This window comes from Mauremys reevesii, linkage group 5, assembly GCF_016161935.1.
Source record: "Mauremys reevesii isolate NIE-2019 linkage group 5, ASM1616193v1, whole genome shotgun sequence".
In the NCBI taxonomy this organism is placed as follows: domain Eukaryota; kingdom Metazoa; phylum Chordata; order Testudines; family Geoemydidae; genus Mauremys; species Mauremys reevesii.
In genome coordinates this window covers 116,429,570-116,442,745 of record NC_052627.1, presented here as the reverse complement: position 1 = coordinate 116,442,745, position 13,176 = coordinate 116,429,570, and the positions used below count along the sequence as shown (strand labels likewise).

Here is a 13,176-nt window from a genome sequence, read left to right as displayed (position 1 = left end):
CTGTGTGTGTGACTTCCATTGACCTCAGTTTAGAGTCCCATGCATCCTACAGTTACAGAATTGGATCCCAGGTCTCTTAAAACAAATAGCACTTTTACAGAGTTGCTGAACTGTGTTTAATTTGTCCCTCTGTGATTATTCACAATGCGTAGAGTTCAGTGTTCGCAGCACAGAGTTGAGAATGAATATGGTATTGTATAACACATCTTGGGTTGTGAATAAGAAACTCTTCAACACAGCTGGGCAAACTTCTCAGAGCCATCAGACAAAAAATAGCAATTTAAAACAAACAAAAAAAACCCTAAGACACAGACAGCTGGGGTAATTGTGCCTTTGTACTGTTAGCCAGCTGTGTTAACAGAGCACCTCTGTTCAAAGTGTAACCTTTCCTTGGTAGTTTTCATGCCTATAATAGCAATTACTTCTGCTGTCTATTTTTTATATTCTAAATGTGTTTAAAATCTATTGATGATCTTATGGACTTTGGTCCAGTCACATAGTGGCAAGTTTGAGTGCGACTGGAATAAAGGAATCTTCTACAAGGAAGATGAAGAAACTAATTACACACTTCACCTTCCTTCCTCATATAGTTATTACTGCAAGTTTAGACACTACTTGATATCTTCTAGCAATTTTAAAATGTAACATTAGTGTCATTAATTTAAAGTCCAGAACAGCAGTTCCTATTCTCACCTTTAAATCCGTATTTGATTTATGCTTCGGTCACGCTACTGTATACATAACAGAAAGCTGATGTCTAGCTAGCCATGCGCTATTGCTCAAAAAATATGTTCAGGAGGCATATATACCTCTGTATGAACTTAATAAAAGTTAGAATGAGGTTTTCATTGTTGATCTTAAGCAAGACAAAGAACAAGGCTAATGTAGATCAATCAACATACTATAAATGGTGACTTAAAAATTAAGCCGCTCTGGATAGCTCTGCTGTTAATATTACATGCACGCAACACAGTGAAGTTTACAAGCAACACCTGCACTTTCCTTGTGTGGGCTGTGGATGACTGGTAGCATTGCCTGGATGACACACTTACCTCTTCCATCCTCCTTACATCTCGAATTTCAACCTAATTTGACCTTGAACATTGTAGGTTACTGCAGGTACTGCTCCCAAAAGCACTTCTTCCAGAAGTGGAGTCGGAGCACTTGACAACAAGGATGTTGCGGTGACTAAGGATAGGTCTGACTGTCCTCCTAGCATAGGAACAAGTTTGAACATCTACCTTTTTTCTCAACCAAATCCAAGCCTCTTTGAAGGTTCAGAGCAGATAATCCTCTCTCCCTGTGATTTCAAGCAGAGAGCTCTTGGCTCTCTCCTTCCCCTCCTCCCCTGTAATCTCAAAACATGATCCTGGCTCCGTCCCTGTTTGTACTGATGAACTGGAGGGAGCTCCTGAGGTTTGCACATGCCCTTTGTTAGCAGGGCCAGCCTTTGGGCTGTGCAAAGGTGAATCTCAGCTTGTTCTGTTTTTTAGAATGCCAGTCTTTAATCCTTTTCCCATGCAGTCATAGCCTTGGAAATCTAAACTGATTGCTAGAGTCGCAAAGAACAAGTGGCTGGGCTCCATTTCTGCCGCAGGCGGTTTGGGGAAGGGTGGTCCCTCCAGCGTACACGCTTTGTATGTAGTGTGTATTCGTTACATTGAGAATGTCTTCCCAAAACGTCCTCGTGCTCACTCTCCCCAATGTCCTTACGCCGTCCTTGTGCACAGGAACATAGGAATTGCCACACCACAGCAGACCAGTCATCTATCAAGGTTGCTATTCTGTCTCCGTCATTTGCCAGCACTGGATGCCTCATAGGAATCCTGTAATGGGCAGTTATGGAATAAACAGGAAAAGTTTCTAATCCCTGTAGATTACGGACTGGTTTTTGCTTTTGAGAATGAGGGTTTAAATCCCTTCCTTTTTAAAATCTTGTTGAATGTAATGGTGGGTGTTGCATGTGGTGGTCAAGGTACATCTAAAAGCATCCCAAAGTAGCCCCTCATCTAGGGATTTATGTCTCTGCACTCAGGCCATGTTTATGCTACAAAATTATATTGACCTAATTTATGTCCGCATACAACCACTTGTGTGTGGGCACACTTGGCTCTTTGTGTCGGCAGTGCGTGTCCTCACCAGGAGTGCTTGCATCAATTGTATTGTCAATGTGGGGCATTGTGGGAAGTCTCCTGAAAGTCAATAACAGTTGACGTAAACAATGCAGGGCCTACCATGACTCAACGCCGTTTGGGGAGATGGTGATGCTAAATCGCATAGAGAGGCATTTATGTCAGCAGGAGCCAAATGTAAGTGAAGACACTTCCACAGTTAGGTCAATACAAGGCAGCTTACGTTGACCTAATCCTGTAGTGTAGACCAGGCCTCAGGCTCTCTGCTGTGATGTTAGTTTTTCTGTATGGAATAAAACAAGCTTATTAATGTAGATCACTGATGAAAACCATAAGGGTAGCAACTTTCTGACTCATGGGTGTCTTCTGTTCAGGAGCCTCAAATATTAAGATGCCTGTGCTTGAAGATCTGCTATATATATTTAAAAATGTGCTGATCATGAATGAAGATTCATCTTATTATTGATACAGCTCCACAATTTCAGTCCTCTAAATCTTTGCCATTTCTCTCCATGTAGCTTGTGGATGTGACCTGGCTCAAGGAGGATTTTTTGTGAGACAGGGAGACTACATCTGTACTTTGGACTATCAAAGACTCTATGGCACACGGTGCGTCAGCTGTGATGAATTCATTGAGGGGGAAGTGGTTTCAGCACTGGGGAAAACCTACCACCCAGCCTGTTTTGTGTGTGCTCTTTGCAGGTATGTTTTCCAAATAAAAATTTTATTTTTATCACTATAAAAAAGTATGTTTCAAAAGAGACAAAAGCCAGGAATCCATGGGGAGGCCCGTAAGCAAAACATCCTCCATAAGCTGTCAAGGAGGTGCCCTTCTTATTTGGTTCTACCATTCTGCCACCATTTACATTTATGGTGTTTTGAACTGAAATAGTTCAGCCTTTCTATGCCATTTACTAGTGCTACTTAATAATTACGTAATTAATTATTGCAGTCAAAATTTTAATAGTGTTCACTAATTCCATGTGCCACAAACAGTGTGTCCAACTTTGAGATATCTTATTCCCCATTGCTGAGGTGCTTTTGTAGTCAGACCTATTTTCCCCAGACACCACTGCTCCCTGGCCTCTCTGGTATCCACTTACTGCCCTAGAATGTCACTCTGCTGCAACACAGTTAACAGACTGTGAAAATCAAGACATTGAAATGTATTTACAAAAGCAGATGAATACTCTCAGAAAACATGGAAATCAAAAATACACAGTGAAGTCCTAATCATGCACACATTTAAACATGGGAGTAACTTTAAAAATGTGGGGATATACCTGTGTGCAGAGAGCAAGCACTGGTCTGTGTACCACCATAATCTCCAAAATAGATGTTCAGTTGAACTCAAGTAGCAAAAAGGTCTACTGCTGGCCCTCGTCGCAGTAGTGAGTTTCACTCATGAGTTCCATTGAGTTCAATGGAACTATTCACATGCATGTATTTGCAGGATTGGGACCTAACCCTGTAAGTGAAGGGTTTTTTTTTTTAGGGGGTTGCTAGAGTAAGACTGATACTGAACTGTAGCTTGATTCCCTTTTGTGCAAATACCTATATGTTAGTGGTTTAAGACTTTAGTGAGAACTTGTAAGAAATACAGTTTTATAATAACAATTCAAAGTAAACGGAAATGCAATATTATTTTTACAACTAATTATGAACATTTACTGATAAGATAAAAACAGAGAAAGCCTTATATTAAAATCAGAACCAAAAGCAATAATATCAACCCAGATATAACTGAGCGGACCGATTAAGGCGAAGTCACTCTTAAAACCCTTGTTCCATTTAATCCTGTCTCTTTAGATTTTTCTCATTTATCCCAAAACATATTCTCGTTGGAGACTGTAAATAAAGAGGACTAAAGGGAAAAAGAAAAAAAACCTCAGAAAAACTTAGAAAGAAAAAAATAGTATCTCCACTCTATTATCAGTAACAAATTATAAGTTCAAAGGGTGGATGGAGGATATCACACATTTGCCCTGAGCCTTCTCTGTCTACACATACATGAATGGCTCCATCTATAAACAATCCTACTAGATACTAAATTTTTGGTGCCTTTCTTCTTGCCACCAGTGTTGTTCAGACCGAGAGTCAATTAAGAGAAGAAAAACTACTTGAGATTATTTTCTCACGAAGTAGGATTGACGCATCAATTAGGATTCCGTTAGGTTTTATAATTGAAACCTAAATTATTTACCAAGCTGTAATTAGCCCTTTATTGCAGTCTGGATGTTTACGGGTCCAGCTGAAACAATGCCCTGAAAGTTCAGAATAAGCTTCTAGGATGGTTAAACTACTTAACTTCTTGCTCCCTAACAAAGCAAACTGAGAAAACCATAAATATAATCTGCCACACAGATTACTATCAAATGCAGACATACAAAAGCTGAATTGCTCTTTAAAACTTCAGATCCCTAAACAACAGTACTTCACCCAAATACATTCTGTCGACCTCCGTTCTTCATCTAGAACACCAAATGGTTGGATTAAAAAGGAGTCAAGGCAAAACATGTATTCGGCCGGGCGAGCCTCCCAACTGCTGCTGTCTCAACAGCACAAGCTTGCTGTAGTCTCTTCCGCGAGGGTGGCATTCCACCTCATATTGCCTCCATCCATTTCAACCCTCCAAGTTAGAAGCAGGAATCAATTAGCCTCCACCAGCAAGGTTCTAGCATCTGCTTATCATGTGGGTCAACAGAAGAACCCTGTCATCCTGTTATATTAGAAATACCAGGCCAGATCCTCAGCTGGTGTAAATCAGCACAGCTCCTTATGGCCCAGTCTTTGCAAACCAGGCATGCTTTATGCTTCCTGTAAGAAAGAGTGTCTTTATCCAAACACCGTGAAACGTTCTTCGTTAATATTTGGTTTTGTACTAAAGCTCAGTGAAAGTAATATTAAGTAGGCAATATGTATGGTATATTCAAGTAAAGATGGGTTTTGCTGTCAAAGAAAATGACTGAAAATAGAATCATTTTTCAGAAATTAAACAAGTTGTTTCAGGGCTAGGATTTTAAAGTCATCTTTACCTTCAGAAAATCAAATCTCTTTTTTAGAAGTCTGATTTTGAGGGCACTCTGTACTCATACAAGATGTGTTCAGCACATTCCAGGATTAGTCATCAAATAAACAGCTTTATAATCTGTGCTCTCTGTAACTGCTATAGTGACACATTATATTGTTTTAATTGTTAATACATTGAATAGCAAATCCAGTGATTTTTGAACCACAGTTCTAATAGTGACACTTGCAACAGTGCTTTCTCAGCTTCAGAAAAGACAAGATTATAATAGCAAGAGGTGGGATGTGGAAGTGTGCTTTCTTTCAAATAGTGAAAGCAGTCAGAAAACCAAAGAAGATATAGTAAATTAGAGCAAGAAAAACAAAAAGCAACAGGCAAAAAAATGTGGTCATATACTTTTTCTGGCCCTGTTGACAATGCTGCTATTGGAATATCTTGTCACTGAATGTCCCAGAACAGGGCCTGGATTATCTGTTGCTCCCCACCTTTGTACTGATAAGCCTTGGCTTCTCTATGAAGTAGGCATGTCAGTAAACCAAGTCTTTCATGAAGTATCCAACTGGGATTAGTATGTCACTCGCATGGAGTACTGGTACTTCAGTGAGTGGAATAAAATGAAGTAACAAATATTGTATATGTGAAACGTGAGAATTAAACCTGAAATAGTGCAGTAGGTAGTACATTGGCATTTTAGGGCTAAGGGGACTTTAGAGGTTGTAGATTTTTTTCCTCCAGGCTCAGGTTTTTTACTTGGTCCTGCCATAATGCAAGGGACCAGGATTGATGACTTCTCAAGATCTCTTCCAGCCCTACATTTCTATGATTCTATGAAATACAGTATAATGGAATTAATGTATTGCATCATTGTTTCCTTCTATCTTGCTCTGACCACGTGGCTCTTAATTACACAAATGCAGGTTCTAAATTGCATATTTGCTCTGACTGCAAAAAGTTACTGCTTATGCTATTGCTCTCCCAGCCCTGTTTATAGCCCGGTCCAATTATTCCCTGCTGATGTTATTGCCTATAACTAGGAATGAATGGAAGAGTAATAGAATAAATTCAAACATTTGCAGAGGAACTGATTCCACTGGTATCTGAGCAGCTTTATTTTTATGGCTGCTGTGATAAATATATCTGGCTTTAATCAGTAGCTCTCAAAGAACTTTACAATCTTTTAAGGTATTTATCCTCTCAACCACCCATGTGAGCTTGGGAAATACTGTTATTCCCATTTCACAGATGGGGAACTGAAGCACAGGGAGGCTAAGTGAATTTTTCAAGATTGCACAGGAAGTCTGTGGTGGAGCAGGGACTTGAACCCAAGTCCTAAGCTAGTGCCCTAAACACTGGCCCATCATTCTTCTCATTAGAAGGGGCTGTGGCCCATAGAAGCTCCTAGGGCATTTCTCCTGAGGGGAGGGGGCAGGGCATCAAGCTGTTAACAGTCCATAGTAAAAGCTATGTTATCTGTGCTGCTAGAGGCTGAGATTTAGTGGAGCCATTCAAAAGATTGCTGTGGAGCAGGGCTGTGAGACAGAGCATTGAGAGCCAATTCTTTTTTATGGGACCAAGAGACCATCGGAGGTTTGACATAAAAACTGAAGCTATCTGGAGCATAAAAAGTGCTCATTGTGCCCAAATCATACTGAATCCTTTCGGAAGCTCCCAGCTGCTGAGCACTTTTACAAATCTTGCCTCTTAATTTGGGTGTCTGCATAGACACTGTTGGATGCACGCTTAGAAAATCTGGCCATTAGTTTTTGTATGGGCATTGCCCATATTTCTGATTGAAATAAAGATTTTTCTGGAGTTCATGAAGAAATGGACTTGTGTATTTGGTGTTTAGTGAAACACCCAGATATTTAATAAGCTTCCCTATAAACTAAGCATGTGGTACATGTTAAGAAATAAATATTATTGTTTGCTGTGCCTCTTGGGGAGAAGCAAACATCTTGACAGTCTCTGTAACTTGCATTAACTGCATATTCCTAGGTACTAAATATGCACAGCCACAAGCAGGGGCAGCTCCAGGCCCCAGCACGCCAAGCGTGTGCTTGGGGCGGCATGCCACGGGGGTCGCTCTGCCGGTCGCCGGGAGGGCGGCGTCTCGCGGCTTCGGTGGACCTCCCGCAGGCGTGCCTGCGGAGGGTCCGCTGGTCCCGCGGCGGGACCAGCGGATCCTCCGCAGGCACGCCTGCGGGAGGTCCACCGAAGCCGCGAGACTGGCAACCGGCAGAGCGCCCCCCGCGGCATGCCGCCGTGCTTGGGGCGGCAAAATGGCTAGAGCCGCCCCTAGCCATAAGTGGCTTGATGCTTAGGGGTCAGCTTCAGTGCCAGACACTAGCAGTGCCCTGCCAATGGGGGAACTATGGCTCCTTTAATTCTGAGGTCAGACTAGGTGATCATGTTGGTCCCTTCTGACTTATAATCCATGAATATCTGAATACCTGGTGCATCCTGTGTCAGGCAGTCTTGTCTGAATTCTCATAGTTCCTTTCAATATGCCTGTCTAGAACTTTAAGTACAGAAGCCTGTAGCAAGCAGTGTTTGCCCCATTCGTCTCCAGTATTCAATTCCCTGGGCCAAATTCTGCCCTGACTTACCTCCTGTGCAACAGCTTTCATGTCTGTGTGGTTGTACAAGGTATAAATCAGCACAGGATTTGACCCCTGGAGTCTTACTTCGTATTAAGCCTCCATCAGAAATGTACAGTGAGCAATGCTTGAGTTTGTGTTGAGGGGGAAAATAGAATAACCTATGAAGTTTGTTTAAAACCAAAATCTACTGGTAAGGAAAGTGACTGTGATAAAATATGCTAATAAAAGACACTGCAACTCATCTCAGAGAGTTGCATGGAACGAATCATTGTCTTAAAAATACTTCTAACCCTTTGCCCCACCATGAAGTCACACTGAATGCTTAAGTGCGAGTAACTAATTAAATCCTCTAGCCAAAGGCATTTGGTAGGTAAGAGTTTGTGTGGAACTGTCAAGAAAAGCATATCTGCATTTGTGCATAACCTACAGTTCTGTCATGTTCCGGACTTCAAGCTAAAGAGCTCAAAACCTGAAACCTTGCTAACTGACCTTTATCTCTTTCTCATGAACTATCATGCTTGCTTGCTTGTGAATCCATGAGCCTAGTTGCTTGTGAAAGAAAATAGATAGTCAGGTATTACAAGGATACTGTCAAAGATGGTAGCTATTAAATCTGGGCTCCAATTCAGCACGGTACATAAGCAAATGCCCAAGTTTAAGCAAGTGAGTTTTGTCCCATTGAAAGCAAGAGCCTTTCTGAATCAGGGCCTTGCTGCCCACCTTTTGCACTCTATATATATTTGCAAACTCCTTTTTATGTCTTCTCTCAACTTTCAAACAATTTTGAAGGGTTGTTTTTTTTTATGGCAAGAAAATGGCCTTTTGTATCTTTGTCAAAGTCCTACCGAACTTCATTGTTTCCTGCTTTTCAACCCCACCCTTGAAGTCCCGTTGCTTGTCTACCATCCTTTGGCTCTGAAGAAATGAATGAAACTTCTTTTGGAGATTGTCCTCACCCCTCTTTAAAGGAAGACTGCTGTCGTTAGTTACTGCACTTTAGAAAGTTTATAAATATTTACTAAATTAGAATGTATATGGAGTGGTTCTTTGTAGGAATTTTTCAAACCAGTTTATTTGTTATAAATGCCTACTACTACCTCCATAACTGTAACTGGTGCTCATGCCATTCAGAGAGACCTGCCATTTTACTGATATTCCCCAGCAGAAAGTTCAATTGGATGATCTAGCTTTGTTTGTGGTATTAAATTATGATCTCCTTAAGTCAATGGCAAAGCTCCCATTGACTCCAAAGGGGCCATGATTTTGCCCAGAAAATGTAGCTGTTCATATGAATGCAAGAATAAGACAGAAGATTTTTAGTGTAATTGTAAAATAGGTTCTGTTATCTGTTTTTGTTTGTAAGGGTCGGGGGTTAATTTGGAGCAGATTACCGAGGGCTGTAATAAATTCTCCTTAACTCAGAGTCTATAAATCAAGCATGGATGTCTTCTTAAACAATATGCTGTACCTCAACTAGAAGTGTTTTTTTTTTTTAAATTGGAGATATACCAATCTCCTAGAACTGGAAGGGACCTTGAAAGGTCATTGAGTCCAGCCCCCTGCCTTCACTAGCAGGACCAGTTTTTGCCCCAGATCCCTAAGTGGTCTCCTAAAGGGTTGAACTCACAACTCTGGGTCTAGCAGGCCAATGCTCAAACCACTGAGCTATCCCTCCCCAACTTCTGCATCAAGTTAGTGAGCTTGATGCAGAAAATGCTGGGCGAAATTCTTTGATCATCGTTTTACAGGAAATTTAATTAGATGATCAACATCCTGACTTGTGGCCTTAATGACTGCTATTTTATTAAAATTATTAAATTATATAGTGGATTTCACATTTACAATGGTAATGCAGCACAGTATTTGAATTAAAGTAAGGTATATCATTTTACAATTAAGATAGCACCTGTTTTGTTATTAGTCATTCCTTTGCATTATATGTAAAACATGGAGATGTGGCTAGTGATTTCTCTTCCTATTAGATGTACTGTTTACAATATTTTCTTATTATTTCATATTGGTATTGCAGCAGGTCTTAGGAACCCCAGCTAAGATCATAGCCCCATTATATTATTCATACTATACAAACACATAATAAGAAATATTCCCTGCTCCCCAGGAAGGTTTTTTTAATACTACTCTGGAAGCAAAAGAATCTGTCTACTGTACTTAGCAAGGAGTGTATATAAAGCCTTTATATGGAGGGGGAAAAAATCTCAAACGAGAGCCTTTATATTATGTTTCATAATTTGGAAAAAAAAATGGGAGTGGTGGTGAATATAATGCAGAATTTTCTTAATTATATTTCAGTGACATACACCTCCCAGATGGAATTCACCACTGGGCAGAAGGTATGCATTATGCCAATGCACCACTTAATACCCACTTACGCCATATTTTAATGTTTCATTTGGGATTTAGTGGTACATAGGCCTTGTACAAGGTGAATTTCATCCTGATAGAAATGTGTTATAAACCCTCTTCATCCTTCCCTGCAGGATAAAGTGATTTGCCCAGCTCTTCCTCCCCAAACAAACCTCTCTAGTTTCTGTGCACAAGCAATATCTAACAAGGATAGCCTTTTAGCTGAGAGGATGTTAATAGGTGGAACCATTTAATTAAATGTAAAGAGAGCTCTAGTTCAATGGAAAAAGCAACTTTATGTAGTTGTCTCCGGTTCGATAATTGTGGTCTGTTTCCTCCAAGGAGTATTTGCAAGCGTTTGATTTCTGAATAAATGGATTAAGTGGAGAACTTTGATATGATCACAGCTGGTCAGGATTATATTTTTCAAAAAAAAAAATTCAAAAAGAAAACTCATAGCTCTCTTGCAACATTTTGACAGCCTGGTATAGTCTCTGCAACAGCAATAACACTTGTATATATTCATTAAAAACAACTGATTCAAGCTCCCTCTCAATTCCAAGACTGATATTGGTGGTTATCAGTCACCATGTTTCCAGGAAACACTGGACTTCCCTTGGCTTTTGAGTACTTTCTCCAGTCTTTGGCAAGTTTTCTCTGAGTAGCTTTAACTTACGCATCAAAGTTGCCAGTTTACTCCTTACCTTTGATATTTTAGCCTCCCAGTGACTGATGATTGGATGCGTGAATGAAAAGGCTAAGTAACACACACACACAGCTCCCTCCCCCGCCACCCACCCCAATGATCAGTTCCTGTATGGAAAGTGATATCTGACTTCAGTAAGGGAAGTGAGGATTTTCTGTTTATCATGTTTTCATTTTTCCTGCTGCAGGCTGCCTTTTCCTCCTGGGGACCGGGTGACTTTCAATGGGAAAGAGTGTGTCTGCCAGAAGTGTTCACTGCCCCCTGCTGGCAGCAATAGCACTTTCTCCATCCAGGCCCTGCGAAGTAAGTAGGTCTTTTAAAAAAATCTATTTGTAGTTTATTGAATAAAGCCGTGTGACTGTGTGTGATTCCCGTAACTTACAGCCTGTAAGGAGTTACAAGTTGGAATCTGCCCTGGAAAGGAGCTATAAAAGCGAAGGGGAAACTGCCATACTGGTGGATACCTAGGGAAAGGGCTTATTGTATCCCCTCCCCAGCATGGCCAGTTGCAGGATATTATGCAGATCTCAGATAACTTGATGTCTGTAAATGCTACAGGCCAGCCAGCAGTCCGGAGGCTTCCATGCTGGTTATTTGTGAACCCTTAATTATATTGCTTTCTTATGCAGTTGGGAATTTTGCCAAATCCTGCCTCAGTAACATTTACCTGATTTGCCCAACTGTGGTTATTTCTGTATTGTTTTAAAGGGCACAGACCACCAAAGCGTATTCTCTTTTAATATTAAATCTTTCCTATTAAATTGCCTTTGTATTTTGATTTTTCTCAATGTTTTTGCCCAGGGCTGACCCTCTGAGTACTATGTATATGGCGTGGATGTGTGATTGCAGTAAAATACTGCTGTTTTCAGATCTTTTCATTTCCATTTCCTTTATGATCATTTATCTTTATGTAAAGCATATTTCCTATGCTGCTGTCAAATTACCCTCAAAACCATAGTTTAATAGGTGACATACGGTAGATGCAGTTGCATAAACTTGCATCGCTTACTACTTTTTTTGGTTTTTTGCTTTTTCATTTACTACAAATACTGTAGCATTTTACTGAGCAGTGATATCAGCTGAACACAATGTGCTGAGCAACTTTTACTCAGGATGCTGTGATTTCCAGCAAACCTCCTTGGCAATATATTCTGGGCCAGACCCTCTGCTTGCAGAAATCAGCACAGGCACCATTAATTTCAATGGAATTTTCTGCTTGTAGAAACTTGGCCAAAGGGATGTCAACCATTACTCTGAGTACTTTTCCAGATCCATATGTGGACAGTGGTGGACTCCCCCTGCTCCAAATAAAATCTACTCAGGCTGTGTGAAGTCAAATTTACCCCCTTTCCTGCTGTTTGGCTTTACTGGTAACTCAAATAATAACAGAACATAAACTTTAGCCAAAGCTTATTCCCCAGGCCTGGCTGTTCCATAAACTGAGTGTTTTACAGTAATTGTTGAGGTTTAGGACTGTGCTGTACCGTTTGACGTCCATGGACTCTAGGAGCACATCCCCAGGGGAAAATTTGGCCTTTAAAAACAAAAGTGTCCTTTCCTTGATTATATCCTCAAATACGTGCAAGTATTAAATATCCAAATACAGGCCTGAGCCAGCTCCCATTAAAGTCAATGGCAGTCTTTCCACTGACTTGACTTTGGGAGTTGGATCAGGCCCTATATGTTCAAATTTTCAGACATTCTCTATCACAGGGAGTTGGTCTTAGACCCCAGTGGATACTGTGAGGGCAGGGATCAGGTGATATCTTGAAGATCACCTAGTCTTCATAAGAGCCAGTAAGTACATTAGTTGTTAGCGAGAGATGCAGGGAATAGTAAGGCTCCTGCAGGGGTCCCTGGATCAGGGGACAGAACCCATTTCATATGTGACTCTCAGGTAGATGGCTTCTGGAGTGACACCTTCAGGGAGCAGGCTAGGATGGAATGTAAGAACTGCAGGGAATAGACAGGATCCTGCAGAAGACCCTGGGTCAGGGGAAAAAACATGATTGAGATGTTGAACTTATGTTAAACTGTTCTATTTAAAGAAATAAAACTGAAGCTCTGAAGGAAAGCAACTGAAATCCTGTGGCTGGAGAATGTTCTTTGAGGCACAAGCTGGTGAGATAGCCTGCTGGTTTCCATTGCCTCTCACAAGTTCTATTACACACTAGTCATTTTGAGAGTAACAAAATTGGAAAGAAACAACCAGGGAAAACAATAGAAGCTTGGAAGTTTTATAATCCCATGTGTTACTTTGTTATCCTCCACTTGATCTTATAGCTCATAATGTAGGGAAATACAATCTAGATAGAGCTACTATAAGGTAGGTGCATAACTGGTTGA

General features: G+C 40.7%; 1 protein-coding gene across 11 annotated transcripts in view; it reads left to right on the top strand.

The window, feature by feature from the left end:
* ABLIM2 (actin binding LIM protein family member 2) overlaps positions 1–13,176 on the top strand; it is a 211,972-nt gene that overhangs the window by 74,972 nt on the left and 123,824 nt on the right. For all 11 annotated transcript variants that reach the window (XM_039540941.1, XM_039540943.1, XM_039540944.1 and 8 more), the window contains exons 3-4: positions 2,651–2,834; positions 11,018–11,133. In XM_039540941.1, coding sequence (XP_039396875.1) covers positions 2,651–2,834; positions 11,018–11,133 — 300 coding nt within the window. The remainder of the gene's footprint in view (positions 1–2,650; positions 2,835–11,017; positions 11,134–13,176) is intronic.